At 45.5% G+C, this 15,635-nt stretch overlaps 1 protein-coding gene across 2 annotated transcripts in view; it reads right to left on the bottom strand.

The window, feature by feature from the left end:
- Window positions 1-15,635, bottom strand: part of ADPGK (ADP dependent glucokinase) — a 38,784-nt gene that overhangs the window by 12,925 nt on the left and 10,224 nt on the right. For both annotated transcript variants that reach the window (XM_084642397.1, XM_084642398.1), the window contains exons 2-4: window positions 6,768-6,993; window positions 4,611-4,673; window positions 3,052-3,172 (exon numbers count right to left, since the gene is read on the bottom strand). In XM_084642397.1, coding sequence (XP_084498523.1) covers window positions 3,052-3,172; window positions 4,611-4,673; window positions 6,768-6,993 — 410 coding nt within the window. The remainder of the gene's footprint in view (window positions 1-3,051; window positions 3,173-4,610; window positions 4,674-6,767; window positions 6,994-15,635) is intronic.

Below are 15,635 nucleotides of genomic sequence, written 5' to 3'. Positions count from 1 at the left end.
TTTAGGCCTGAATATATACAAAATGGTTCCACCCATCTCCACTGGGTACCTCTGGACACTGAGGAAAAGTTAAAAATTAGGTAAATTTTTGTGAGAGTCTAACAGGGACACAGATTATACAAACCACAGTCTTACTGGTCAGCTGTGCACTAACTCCCAGCTATCTACAGATATAACCTCAACACTGGAGTACACACAAAAAATCCATACACCAGCTATGGTAAATGGGTTGTGGCAGGGTGGGGCAGTCTGAAGGGGATGGAGAATGTAGGGATAGAGCTGGGCGGAAGGACCAAAAAGCATTACTTGTATTGAATTTGAAGGGAGAAAAGGTCATGAAACTGAAAGTTGCCCAAGCAGGAGCATTTATGAGGTAATCAGGGAGAGAACCTCCAGGCCTGAGAGCCAGTGAGTGAGTTTGTTCGCTCAGATCTTACAGACTGACAGAGAATGAAATCAGAGTCTGGTTAGACTGTTTTCATGCCGACGTCTAGTCAACAACACTGGATTTAACTCAAGTTGCCCATCAGGAAAATGTTATAAAGAGCTTCACAGTGCAGTATGTTAAGGTCTACGGAGGACACAATATCCATAGCTCAACTGGTTCACACAAGGGAACTACAAAGCAGTGCATTTCACACCAAAGCAGCGTCTAGGAGAAGACAAAAGGTGCCCATCATCCATATGGAATGTGTACTTCATACATGCTTCCCGGAACAGAGGAAGAACAAGATCTACACAAAGCAAGCAGCATGTTTTCCATTGGCTGTGAGACAAAGACATGTCAACTGTGGTTAGTTGGCCCATATCGAGAGTTCTGGAGGAAGAAAAAAAACTTTGAGGAAGAAAGCTCTGAGTTCATACAAACAGGATGCAATAAAAAGGGAAGTACTAGAGAGTTTAATTAGCCTAGGCTTTTGTAAGTGTTGGGGTCATTCTGGAACCTGCTGCTATGACAAAGTAAACTTTTTAACCACACATACAGCATTTCGGATACCTATGAAAGTCCTGCTCAGCTTTTGTTTGGAAAAGACAGCTGTCACTCGTCTTGTTCACTGCCACTATGCAAAAGAAAGCCAAATATTCTTAGTCCTTGGGTTACAGTTAGCCACCTGCAGAAAGAGTTCAGACTATATGGTGCCTCTTTTTGAATTTAGGGAAGGCTATCAGTCTATTTTAATGTTAACATAGAAGTCCAGGTGTTTTGTAATTATACCCATAGACATTGCTTAGGATACACACTTCTAATCAAACCTTCTAAGCTAATACTGTTTTAGGGCAATGGTGAGACTATTTACATTCCTCAGCTTACAACAAACAGAAGTACATAGCTCATGGTGAAATCTGATAGGATAGCAATATTGCAGCACTGGAGCAGGATATAGCATTTGTAGGGACCACAGTTCAAAGGAAAAGAGAGTTTCAAAACAGTTTAAGACGTTTGTTCACCTAGCAGGCTACCACCGCTCACAGAACGGATGGAGCTAACGGATTAGCTCCGACACTGACAGCTGTTAATCCTGATAATTTACACAATTCTCAAGTTTAGTGATGTGCAGAAAGCTTAAAAATAAATTATAAAATCAGAAAAAGCTTTGAGTTTTGAATAAGGTATCTATCACCTTGACACTTCACCACCACAGTGCATAGGTTTTGGTTTTTTAAAATCTCTGAAAGTTTGGTAAAAACCAGGACAATCATTTCACCTGTAAATTGGTGTCCTACAACAGACTTCTAAGTCAGATCTACTACTGTAAAGCCAAAGCCACTTCAACTTGAGAGGCAGGCTTATGCCAGTATATTTTTCATTACAGCTAAATCTGACAGGCTATGGTACAGCATTAGTTCCTGAAAATATTTCCAAAGCTAAAGACAATCTAAAAGACAAATAAGGAAGCTCTGGATTGGTGATCTCCTCTGTCAGAAGACACATTCACAGGTAGCTAGATGTCCGGTTCTATGCAAGTGGCCATCACCTACCAATACAGACTTACTACTGGGACATACAAAGAGCTAGAAAGGGAGGAAAACATAATGAGAACAGATAACGTTAATAACTAGGTGCAATCAAGTATTCTTTGCATAGCCCCCTTCATCCAGAAAGATCCTAAAACAATTTATAGACTACAGCGGGATCTGATGCAACAACACTGGGAATGGACTATGGCAGCTATTCTGAATCAGTGAAAATGCACAACAGGTTTTAGGAAGGAAAGTGAAGAATAGCTATGAAACCATAGGTGGAAGTTTAAGAGGCAAGATGTAGTTCCCCCAGGTTAGGATCTGATCAGCATATTTACCAGATGATACAGTGACCACAAAGGGTCAATAGTTTGGTTTTACACTGCATTCCAAAGATGGCACTCTCTAGGAACACAGTGCCCAAGGCATCTGGGGCATCTGGTTCAGGGACACAGTGCCACTTAGTGAATCGTCCGTGCTACTTACTGCCATGGCCAGGTTTTCCTCAAAGGTCTCCCAAACGACTAAATACAATCTTCCAATTTATGGGGGATCACCATGCAACGGGAAAGGTACGGTTAATGCAGTGGTTTTCATGCTCTAAGTGAACTATTTAATAAGGAAACCATCTTATAGCAGATGTAGAACTTGATTGTATGAAAAGATAAAATTAAGATAGTATGAAAAGACAAGATGACTCGCCTGCTTTGATGCAATGAATATGGTTCCATTCCCACCATTTCCTCAGTGTACAGTAGGACTTTTAGAATGGGACCATTTTTCCTTGCCTTCTCTACTCTAGCTCATTTTACAGTTTGGTTCTCTCCTCTTGTCACCACCACTCCAATTCTGGAATCTGTATATCTGGTGTTGAATTTACACCAGAAAGAAATCCCAAAGATTAATGAAACAGCTACACAGAGTTTTGGTGGAGGTGGGGTTTTTTTTAAGTTGTTTTTTTGAGTTGATGAGTCAAACAAACCTCTGGAAATCCTTGATTGGGCGGCAGTGGAAAATATTTGGCAATGAACTAGACCTAATAAGCCTTTTACCGCTTTAATGTTCAATGTGCTGCAATATTCAAAGTACCTGCTTGATACTCCAAGATAAGGTGGAATTCATCAGTTTCCTGCATAGATTCTGGTGGGACAATTACATTATCATCAAGTAGTTCATGGAGTTTAGGACCAACTGGACCACAAAGAAGGATCTAGAAACAAAACAAAACACAATCTAAATAAGGATGCAGTGGCATGTCCTTGATGAGCAAAATCTGCAAGCATGTCTCTGTACTCGTGTTAAGTAGCACTCTTCATATTTTTCTGAAGATAACAAAGTCACTCCATGGACGGCTCCCAGATTGACTCACCTGTCTGATTAGCAGTAATGGTGGAGGGCAGGAGGGGCATGTATGCAGACAGTGCACAATACTTTCTCAAGGCTTGTTTTTTAATTTTTTAATATTTTTTTTGAAGATTTGAATAATGAAACTGGTAGCCATTAAAGTGAGGGGCTGATGATCAACTGCTGTTCAAGCTTCTCAAGACTATTCCAATAATGCACATCTGTTCCTACTTGCAGCACCCTTAATATTCCAATACAGTCTAGGGGTATGGTCTTCACTACCCTTCTGATCGCAGGCAGTGATCGATCCAGAAGGGATCCATTTATCGTGTCTAGTCTAGTTGCGATAAATTGACCCCCGAGCGCTCTCCCGTTGACTCCTGTACTCCAGCGCCATGAGAGGTGCAGGCAGAATCAACGGGGGAGCGGCAGCAATCAACTCACCGCGGTGAAGACACCACAGTAAGTCACTCTAAGTACATCAACTTCAGCTATGTTATTCACGTAGCTGAAGTTGCGTAACTTAGATCGATTCCCCCCCTCAGTGTAGACCAGGGCTAAGAAAGAGAGTGGGGGAGGGGCACTCTCCAAAGACTGCTAAACTGTGCAATAACTGTGACAAGAAAAAATGCCTATTAGAAATATCTTCTAAAGTTGAAGCGTTTCCTTAGATGAGACTTGAAACCATGGTGAATTGCTAGTACATTCACCCAGTGACTTGATTTGCTTATTAATATAGCTAAATTTCTATATGAAACAATATTGCCTAGAATGAATATCTGTATTTTGTATTGTATGGAAACCCCACCTTCAGGCATCACAGGATTAAAACAGGAAGTGTGGCAGTTGCTCCACAGTACCATACCGAGAGCCATCAAATACACCCATGGGTGAATTTGTTTCAGACAAACCATCTGACTCCCACTCACTGCACCATAAAGAGTTCTCGAATTTCATAGAATTTCATACAGAATAGCAGAAATTAAAGGAGGACCAAGACCACCCAATCATGCATATTTGTCTATTAAAGATCACATCAATATATAACCAGTGGTGATAGAAAGACTAACTCATGGGATGCAGCAAAAAGAATGTTATAATTAAGACAAAATATACTGGATATAGAGAAGCTTACAAACCAGAATTATTTCCTCTCTGTGTAGCGTAACAAGCAGTTGTTCTGGGTCAGACTCGGCTTCCACTAAGGAACATAATCTAGTGGTGTGATCCCCAGAATATACTTACAAGTGGTTTGGAGCCTGATTACAAACAATTAAATAAAACCAAGTTTTTGAGACACTTACCTTCAGGTCTGGATTTGTTGCAAGTTTCTGACCAATTAGGGCAGCATTTCCTCCCACATAGAGCTGTAAGAGATAAAGCATATGAATGTAATCCTTTTTATTAACAGTTTTATAGATGGAGTTCTACATATCTGCAATAACTTTGTCAGAACAAATGAAGTTAACCATGTGCTTTGATGGGACTGCGTCAGAATAATTCCATAGTTCACTGTCCAACACAGTTTTCTCCAATTTAACAATTTTTGTCCCAGGATGTTGTTATTTAGCCAGTATTAGCCTTCTGATAGACCACTGGACCATACATTTCAATTTGTTCACCCCCTAAGCATTCCCAAATGCTGTCCATTTAATTTGTTATTTTTATTTGGGGGGGGGGGGGATATGTTCTATCCTTATTAGTGAGCTGTGCAAACAATCATTTTAAGATATAAAAAAGATTTATCGAGCTCAAGGCCAATGTACACAAATGAGAGAGACTCTGACAGACATCATAAGCCAAGCCGGTGCCAGAATTCCAAGTAATTGAAAAATAAAGCAAGATTTACTGAGCTATTGTGATTAACACTTTCTATCGATACCATTTTGCTAGATATGGAGTTCTTCAGATAAATTTACTACCACTGGCACCACAAGACAAAGGTTGTGAAATTCATAATCCAGTCACTGTGAACATGTACAAAACCAGATCCACAAAGCACCAAAACCACAATATGAGCTTGTTTTTTATCTTCAACTTCTCCCCACCTTGCAGTGTAGAAATCAGGGAGTTCATCAAAAGCTATAGGAATTATGAGAACTAGTTTTAAGAGAAAAACAGGTGGAAAGCCAGAGACTAGAGAAAAATGAAATAAAGAGGATTGAACCATCTAGATAAAGGATCACTTGAAAGTCTAGTGAACCCATCAACTCCCTCCACACAAATGGGCCCTATGGAGACAAACAGCTTGGCTTCTACTTGGACTCCATCTGAACATTCCTGAGCCTGCTACCTATGCTCGATAGACCCTATATATAGGGAGCAAAGCCTGTAAAGCTTCTTGAGATGAACAAATCCAAAATGGTGCTCTGGGTTTCACAGCTCATGCTAGACCGGAACAATATGTACTACCCATGGTATCACAATAGTGTTCAAACAATGGTTGGGAAAGCTTGGAGAATGTAATGCATTTGACAGGGAGAAATGACTGGAGTTAACAATTTAAAGGAGTGACAGAAAATGAAAAACAGAAGGGAAAGAGGGAGTGATGACAAAGGAAAACTTCAGTTACAAATCAAACCTTGGGCAAGAGAGTCAAGGTGCAAAACAGGCAACAGAAAGACAAAGTTGCAAAACGGTCAGAAGACCATGGAAACCTAGAATAAGAAGTCAGCTGCAAAAGAATTCAGAGCTTTTCCTGGCTCGGAAGAGCATTTGTAAAACTCTGCATAAACAATCTGCAGAAATTATCTACCTTAACACTAAGTGTCAAATGGACACATGGCAAAAAACTCCAGAAGTCTTAATGTACGTCAGAGCAGATGAACCAACTAGGAGACGGGTGTTTTACAAAGACTGCCTCCTCTCTTTAGCTCTAATGCCAGAGAGATGTGCATTTCCAAGCCTTATATCATGGAGCTTCTGAAATTTATGGAAATGTTTTCAGTTCATTATTCTTGGATCCACCCCCTCACCACCTGCACCATTTAAAAAAGTTAGAGCCTTCTTTGTGGTATCAGCTTTGCCCCTCTGTCATAAAACAGACATTTCATTTGTTGCCTAGGTTATATTCAACAGCATTCTTGTGAATGCCATTTAAACTATCAGAGCCAAAGTATATGCTATGCAGATTTTGGCAGGCTGGGATGTGCAGAAAGAAAAGACAACTCAACATTCTGCAATTTAGGATCCGACCAGATAAGCAGAGTTAGAGAAGAATTACATTTTCAAAGAAAGAATTTGTACATTAGCAGAGTGTTTAGATTCTCAGCAGCTTCACATAAAGTGATCAAGTTTTTTTAAAGCCAACTAATATAGTAAAGCAGCAGTGTAAACTTTTGTTTCCTGAACATCTTGCACTATCATTTTGAAGGATGAAAAGGGACATGAAAGCTGCTATACAATTTGTCAATGTACAAAGGATAAGTCTTCTCAGACTAGCCCTAAAATAGAGAACACACCTGTGCCCCAGGGTACTCTGAGGCTGCTCGTGCAATGTGATTGAAGGTCTCCGCATCACTGAAGAAGCGCTCAGCAGCTGCCCCCTTCTGCATGAAAAGGATGAAGGCTTCTTTAAGGTCCTTCCTGGAATTCAAGACAGCATGATCTTTCCCGTCCCCAGGATCAAGACCAAGTGCCTGCAACAGCTTCACACCGGAGAGGATTACATCTACACAGGCATTGACTCTGGGAAAAGAGGACAGAAAGGAAAAGTGAGCTGGGAAAACAGAGAAAGAAAGACTTGGGGGGGACTTCTAAAAGTTTTGGGAGAAAGTTGCTGTGTTTTGGCTTATTGAATTTGTTAGCACTCGGATTCTGGAGAATTTTACAAGCAGCTTCAAGAAATGCATCAAGCATTGCTTTAACTGACAAAGTGGCCTGCTTTTGACCCATTTTTATTCAACTAAAAGACTGTGGACTAGGGACAGATTTTCAACTCTGTGTTCAAATTAAAACAGGGACTGGAGTAACACTCCTTGTTTTAGGTACTTGTGTGCAACAAAGCTGTTGCCTCTAATAATGCCATGTTGTGTATTTTATTCAATCCTCACACAGGCATGAAACACAAAATGGGCAAAATAGCAGCGCTTATTACCTGCTAATGGATGCAGGGTGGGAAAAGAAACAAGACTGGACTGGATTGGAACTGGGTTCTGTCTGATAAAGACTTTCCCTCTTTATCACATTCCAGTGTAGAATAAAGGAACGTTTCTTACTTCTCAGGAGCGTTGAGGACACTGGTCTTCCATTCTGACCCTGGTTTTACCATTTTATATTTGCTCACAGTTCCAACCCCCAAAGAAGTCAGTCAACTCTCTGCTACACGTGAGAAAATCTATTTGGGATATGAAGATCTCAATGGTGCATACAGATGGACGAGCATACGTATGCAAAATGTCTGACATGTAAGCATGGAGCAGGCACTTGTTTATAGCCCCAGAGAATTCTGCCATTCTAAAAGGCACTCTGATACTGTGGCGATGATGGTGCAAGAGCCTGAACAGAATCAGTAACAGTGCTTATACTTACGTATACTCATACCTAGAAATACAAAACCTTCATTTTAAAAATGAGTATTCCAAAATACATCTGTAAGGGAGACTAGATGGCTCAGGAGATCAGCAGTAACACCCAGCCCTGGTCTATACTATGAGTTTAGGTTGAATTTAGCAGCATTAGATCAATTTAACCCTATACCCGTCCACACGACGAAGCCATTTTTGTCGACTTAGTGGGCTCTTAAAATCAATTTCTGTATTCCTTCCCGAGGGGATTAGTGCTTAAATTGACATCACTGGATCGAATTTGGGGTAGCGTGGACACAATTTGACAGTATTGGCTGCTGAGAGCTATCCCAGAGAGCTCCACTGGACAGCACTCTCAACTCCGATGCACTGGCCAGGTAGAAGGAAAAGCCCCGCGAACTTTTGAATTTCATTTCCTGTTTGGCCAGCGTGGCAAGCTGATCAGCACAGGTGACTGTGCAGATCTCATCAGCAGAGTTGACTATGGGGTCCCAGAATTGCAAAAGAGCACCAGCATGGACTGAATGGGAGATACTGGACCTGATCACTGTATGGGGAGAAGAATCCGTGCTATCAGAACTCTGTTCCAAAAGACGAAATGCCAAAATATTTGAAAAAAAATCTCCAAGGCCATGAAGGACAGAGGCTATAACAGGGACCCGCAGCAGTGCCACGTGAAACTTACGGAGCTCAGGCAAGCCTACCAAAAAAACCAGAGACACAAATGCCCGCTCGGGGTCAGACCCGCAGACATGCCGCTTCTATGATGAGCTTCATGCAATTCTAAGGGGTGCCCCTACAACTACTCCACTCCTGTTCGTGGACTCCTGCAAGGGAGTCTCACGCAACAGGGATGAGGATTTTGGGCATGAGGAGGAGGAGGAGGTTGAAAATAGCGCATACCAGGCAAGTGGAGAAACCATTCTCCCCGACAGCCAGGAACTGTTGATCACCCTGGAGACAGTATCCTCTCAACTCGGGCTCCAGGACCTTGAAGGCAGAAAAGGCACCTCTGTTGAGTGTACCTTTGTAAATATAATAGATGGTTTAAAAGCAAGCGTGTTTAATGATTAATTTGCCCTGAAGACTTGGGATACATTTGCGGCCAGTATAGCTACTGGAAAAGTCTGTTAACATGTCTGGGGATGGAGCGGAAATCCTCCAGGGACATCTCAATGAAGCTCTCCTGGAGATACTCCCAAAGCCTTTGCAAAAGGTTTCTGGGGAGGGTAGCCTTATTCCGTCCTCCATGGTAGGACACTTTACCATGGCAGGCCAGTAGCATGTAGTCTAGAATCATTGCATAAGAAAGCATAGCAGCGTATGATCCTGGTGTTTGTTGGCATTCAAGCAACATCTGTTCTTTATCTCTCTGTGTTATCTTCAGGAGAGTGATATCATTCATGGTGTTACCGACACCCAGTGCCGAGAGGCTGAACAACAGCTTGAGTTGGTTCGTTACCCGGTGTGCTACACCCAATAATCACAACGGGGTGGAGAAGGAGAAAAGTTTATTTGAAGCTTCAAAAAGGTACAGGGAGATTTGAATCTCAAATCCTGTACAACAGAGCAGGAAGTTACACAGGCTTTTATACATCCTTTTTCCCAGCATACCCCAACAACTCCCCCCTTTGAGAACACTCAACAGCCTTGGCTCTGAGTTTTCTCACTTGGGCTACTTATTTTTTACAATATGACTTTGCATAAGCACTTTGTGATAGCTCTGAAGAGAATGACTTATTAACTTTTGCAAAAGGGCCCTGACACATGATACCGCACAGCATAATACCAGTAATACAAGCAATACAGGAAAGAGAAATTTCAATAGCAGGCTAAATAAACCACCAAGCCAAGACGACAAACCCCAGCCCGCTATTTGTGTCTTTTAAACAGTAGCTTTAGCCCGAGATCGTCACTAGATGAGGAGTCAGCAGGTTGGACAGTCCACTGTTCTGCTGACGAGGGGGCAGGTACTGCCTTCAGATGAGAGTGATGGATCCAGTTCTTGTGTCCCTCGATCTTTGCCGCTGTATGGGAGACCAGCAGGACGGTATAGGGTCCTTTCCACTTTTCCTGGAGAGGCTCGTCTTTCCAGGTGCGAACAAGCACAGAGTCACCGGGCTGTAAGGAGTGAACGGGAGAGTCCAAGGGGAGAGGCTGGGAATCCTTGGTATACCTGTGAAGAGACAAGAGAACAGCAGACAGGGAACACATATACTGTGACAAAAAAACATTACCCAACTCCCATTTCCCTGACAGAACCGGGGTGCCATTCATGGGCCATGCCCTTTCAAACATAATTTCAAAGGGACTGAGCCCTAATCTACCCTTTGGGAGAACGCGGATACGGAGTAGGACGAGGGGCAAAGCATCAGGCCATCGCAGTGAGGCTTCTTGGCACACTTTTGAGAGATGCCGTTTAAGGGTCTGATTGGTACGCTTCACTACACCACTGGCTTGCGGTCTCCAGGGCGTATGGAGTTTCCAGGGGATCTGTAAGGCATGTGAGATGCTTTGAATGATTTTTGACGTGAAGTGTGTCCCATTGTCAGATTCCATCCACAGGGGGAGTCCAAAGTGAGGAATGAGCTCCTTAACAAACTTGAGGGCCACTGTCCTGGCAGTGCAGTTACGGCATGGGAAGGCTTCTGGCCATCCGCTGAACCGATCCACTATAACAAGGAGATATTTGAACCCTTGGGTCCGGGGAAACTCAGTAAAGTCTATTTGACACACTTGTCCGGGGCCCGGAGTGGGTTCTAGGGCAGCTGGTGGCACAGGATGTCCCGGTCGGGGGTTATTCTTTTGGCAGACTAAGCAGTCTGCTTGTACCTGGGCAGCCAGGGGTCGGAGTCCGGAAGTGATAAAGTATTTTCCCATTAGCTGGATAAGTGTTTCCCTGCCAGCATGAGTGGTTTGATGTAGTTTCTGCAGCACTGGCCGGATTAGGCCCTTTGGTAAGAGGACCTTCCCTTCTGGGGAATGAAGCCATCCCTCCTTTTCCCGGAGACCGAGTTTGTCAGTTAGCTGTCTCTCCCCCCCAGAGTACTGAGGGGTTGGAAGCTCCCCTACTGATGGGATAAGGGCATGTATATGGGCGTTTTCAGCCTGAGGGGATGGCAGGGTGGCAGCATGCTTAGCCTCTCTATCTGCCCGGGCGTTACCTCTGGCCACATCTTGATCCTCCCTTTGATGGGCTTTACAGTGTACCACCGCCACTTCCGAGGGGAGTTGTATGGCTTCTAGGAGCCGGAGGATTTGGGGCCCGTACTTGATTGGGGAGCCTTGGGCTGTCAGCATTCCCCTTTGCTTCCATAGGCCAGCATGAGCATGCAGCACACCAAAAGCATACTTTGAATCAGTAAAAATGTTGACCCGCTTTCCTTTTGACAGTTCAAGTGCACGGGTCAGGGCTATTAGTTCGGCAAGCTGGGCAGAGGTCCCAGCAGGCAAACCTTCAGCTTCCACAGTGTCATGGAGGGTCACAACAGCATAACCCGCCCTCCTTTGCCCATCTATTACAGTACTGCTACCATCAGTGTACCACTCATAATCTGCATTTGGGAGAGGTACATCCTTTAAATCCGGACGGCTGGAGTACTGGACATCTATGATCTCTAAACAGTCATGTTTCTGTTCCTCTGTTTCTGGCAAGAGAGTGGCTGGGTTAAGGGAGGGGCAAGGCTGTAGGGTGACTTCAGAGTTCTCTAACAGCTTAGCCTGGTACCGAGCAATCCGAGCCTGGTGAGCCAAAGCCTTCCCTTTGCATCTAATAAGGCTCGGACCATATGGGGAGTATAGATTTGCATAACCCCTCCCAATGTTAGCTTCTCAGCTTCCTCAAGCAATAGGGCAGTAGCTGCGACCGCCCGTAAACATGCCGGCCAACCCTTTGCAACCTGATCCAATTGCTTAGAAAAATAAGCCACAGGACACTTCCATGCTCCTAACAGCTGTGTAAGCACTCCTAGGGCCACCCCCCCTCGTTCATGTACATACAACTGAAATGGCTTAGAGAGATCTGGCAGGCCCAGAGCCGGGGCTTCCATCAATTTTCTTTTTAGGATTTTAAATGCCCTGTCAGCCTCTGGGGTTCAATAGAAGGGGTCATGATCTGCTCCTTTTACACAGTCGTACAGGGGTTTAGCCCACAGTCCAAACTCTGGGATCCATATCCTGCAAAAGCCTGCCATACCCAGAAATGCCCTGAGCCGCTTACGGTTACTTGGGGTAGGAACTTGACAGATAGCTTCCTTTCTTTCGCTTGAAAGCTGACGCTCCCCTTGCCGTATGTGAAACCCGAGGTACCGTACCTCTGGGAGGGCAATTTGAGCCTTACTCCGTGCTACACGATATCCCCGGAGTCCAATAAAATTCAGGAGGCTCACGGTGGCTTTAAGGCAGGGTTTTTGGCCCACAGTGGCAATTAACAAATCATCTACATACTGCAGAAGGAGAGCCTCCTCATTATCCCACTCCTGTAGGTCCCTGGCCAGAGCCTGGCCAAAAAGGGTGGGAGAGTTTTTAAATCCCTGGGCCAACACTGTCCAGCAAAGTTGCTTTTTAACCCTTTTTCGGTCCTCCCACTCGAAGGAGAAGATCTCCTGTGATGGGGTGGCAACTGGGATGGTAAAGAAAGCATCTTTTAGATCAAGGACTGAAAAATGGGTATACTGTCCCCCTATAGAAGCCAATAAGGTGTACGGGTTAGGGACAAGAGGGTGCAGAGTCTTAACCCGTTCATTGACTGCCCTTAGGTCCTGTACCAGCCGATACGTGCCATCAGGCTTCTGTACGGGTAGAATGGGAGTGTTCCAGGCTGACTGACATTCCCGGAGAATACCATACATTAGGAATCGATCTATAGTTTCCTGTAAACCTTCTCTGGCTTCCCTCTTGATTGGATACTGTTTTACTTGCACTGGGCCTTTCCCTGGTATGAGCTGAATAGTAATAGGGGTCTGGTGGGTGGCCTTTCCTGAAATCCCTGATGCCCACACGAGGGGGTACACCTGGTCTTCCCACGGACTCCATTCTGGGGCTTGCATGGCTGAGGGCTCAACTGCAAGGGTCATGATCCAGGCATTCTCAGGGGGTAAGGTAAGGGTTATTTCGTCCTCAGTAAAATGCAGGGTGGCACCGAGGCGACAAAGTAGATCCCGTCCCAGCAGAGGTGTTGGACACTCAGGGAGGTATACCAGCTTGTGGGATATAGTCCTGTCTCCCAAAGCACATTCCGCTGGGGCATACACTGGGCACTTGGTGTCCCTGCCTGTGGCTCCCACCACAGTAAGGGAATCTGCTACTGGCAACTGAAGAGGCTGATTTACGGCAATTCGGGCCGCTCCAGAGTCCACTAAAAAATCTATTTCTGAGCTTCCCACCCGCATCTTTACTCGGGGTTCCGGGGGTAGGGTGGTCCATCTCCCCTGACACCCCTATTCCTGCTCCACCATCGCCATCATAGGGGCACCCCCCTTTTCTTTCCTCTTTGGGCACTCATTTTTCCAGTGTCCCTCCTGTTGACACAGGGCACACTGGTTGCGACCCAGTCGTCTCTCCTGCAGGCCCGGACAGTTGTGTCCACGGCCCCTTCCTCCCCGGCCACTTCTCTTAGTGCCGGCCTGTACCGCTGTTACCATCAATCTCACTTGCTTTCTCTCCTTCTCTGTCTCTCTCAGACTATAAGCTCGGTTTGCAGTCTCTAAAATTTGTGCCATGGTCATACCCATTAAATCCTCCTTTTTCTGTAACTTTCTCTTAATAGCAGGGGCTGCTCTGCTTGTAAAAATTCCCTTAATAATTGACTCAGTTGCCTGATCATCGGGGTCTGCATTAGTGTTCTGTCGAATGGTGTCCCGAATACGCTGTAGAAAGGCCCCTGGGCTTTCTTTTAAATCCTGCATTACTTCATATGGCTTTGCCCAATTTTTATGTCGGACAGCCGAGTGACGGAGTCCATGTAAAAGCAACTCCTTATAGGAGGTAAGGCGGGTCATATCCCCATGATCATTTGGATCCCACCTGGGGTCTGCTCGGGGGACTTGTGCATCCGGGTCAGGGACATTAATACGATCCCGGTCGTACCGTCTCTGTGCCTCCTCCCTTGCCTTGGACACAACCTGTTGTCTTTCAACCTCAGACAATAGGGTTCGCAGGAGGACGTTACAATCGTCCCAGTCCGGCTTGTGACTACTGAGGCACCCCTCAAAGACTGATATAAACCTGCTTGGGTTGGTGGAAAACTATCCTGCCTGTGCTTTGAAAGCAGCCAAATCCACAGGATTAAAGGGCACATGAGTATAAACCTGCATAGTTGTGGCAGGACGCCTGTCTGATCCAGACCGGGCGACTTTAGTTTCGGTGATTAAGGGGTATAGGCCAACCATTGGGGACTTACAAGGTGTGGGTGTAGGGGCCGAAGGGGACACCGGCTCTGCCATTACAGTGGGGGTGGGGGTCTGGGGACTAACATTAGCTGCTACCGAACCAGTTGGAGTCAGATTACAGCGCTGTAAAATATCTGGTCGAGTACATAAAGTCAGAAACAAATGCGCATACATATGTTCATTCCATTTCCTTGTTCTCTGACAGAACAGGAGTAACTGAAGGATCGTGTTGTAATTAATTGACCCTCCTGGTGGCCACCACTCCTGGTCCTCTAGTTGATATTGAGGCCAGTCAACTGTACAGAATCATTTTAATTGGCTCTTAGTCATCGGATCCGCACCAAATACCTTCCAGTTTGCTAGAATGCACTCTAGGGGCATACACCGTGCCCTAACCCCTGAGCTCTGTCCCTGTCCCATACCTACAGGGTAACTCTGGGCGTCCCCAGGTTCCAACAGAGCATATAATCCAGATTTTAAAAGGTTCCTACCTTATCCAAGGAACCGGTTCTTCACCGCCGTCCTGCAGCTGCTCCTCCCCCACGTCTAAGGGACCGGTTCTTCACCGCCGTCCACAACTGCTTCTCCACTATATGAGTGCGTTGCACCGTTGTGCCCTCTGGGGTCGATCAAATCGCGTCTCCTCCGAGGCCCCCGATGAACTCACCGGTGCGCGCTGGGCGTCGGTTCTCGCCGCAATCCTCGACCTCCAGGAGGGGTCCGGGCAAGGCTAAATTGCAGCCTCGAGCCCACCCAGGGACGCCAAAAGCTGTTACCGGCACCCAGTGCCGAGAGGCTGAACAACAGCTTGAGTTGGTTCGTTACCCGGTGTGCTACACCCAATAATCACAACGGGGTGGAGAAGCAGAAAAGTTTATTTGAAGCTTCAAAAAGGTACAGGGAGATTTGAATCTCAAATCCTGTACAACAGAGCAGGAAGTTACACAGGCTTTTATACATCCTTTTTCCCAGCATACTTATCCAATAGCAAGCTGCTCCAAGTATCCATATAGCCAGCCAATCCAGTTCCCAGCTAGTTCCCTGATTCTCTGTATCATTTGTTAAACTATACATAAAGCTGCTTTATTCAGCATTGTTCTTCCATATCTCCCCTATTTGGCCTTGCTTAGTTTCAGGCAGTCTGACTCTGCAACATACTGTTGCAGATTCTCAGCATAACTGCTGTGTGTGCCTCCAGGCGGGGGGGGGGGGGGGGGGGCAAGGACACTTGGGCCTAGCACGCAGAGCTGCTGCGAGTGCCTCCAGGCAGGAGGGGGGGGGGCCAAGGACACCGGGGCCTAGTGCGAGGGGGCTTCATCGACACTCATGGTCTTCCATCCCCTCGAGTTACCTAGTGGCCATGCCCCAGTGTTCCCAACAACTCCCTCCTCCTCACCTGGTTGAAATAGGGGAA

This window comes from Lepidochelys olivacea, assembly GCF_965140295.1.
Source record: "Lepidochelys olivacea isolate rLepOli2 genome assembly, chromosome: 10".
Classification (NCBI taxonomy): Eukaryota; Metazoa; Chordata; order Testudines; family Cheloniidae; genus Lepidochelys; species Lepidochelys olivacea.
This window is presented reverse-complemented; position numbering and strand designations above follow the sequence as displayed.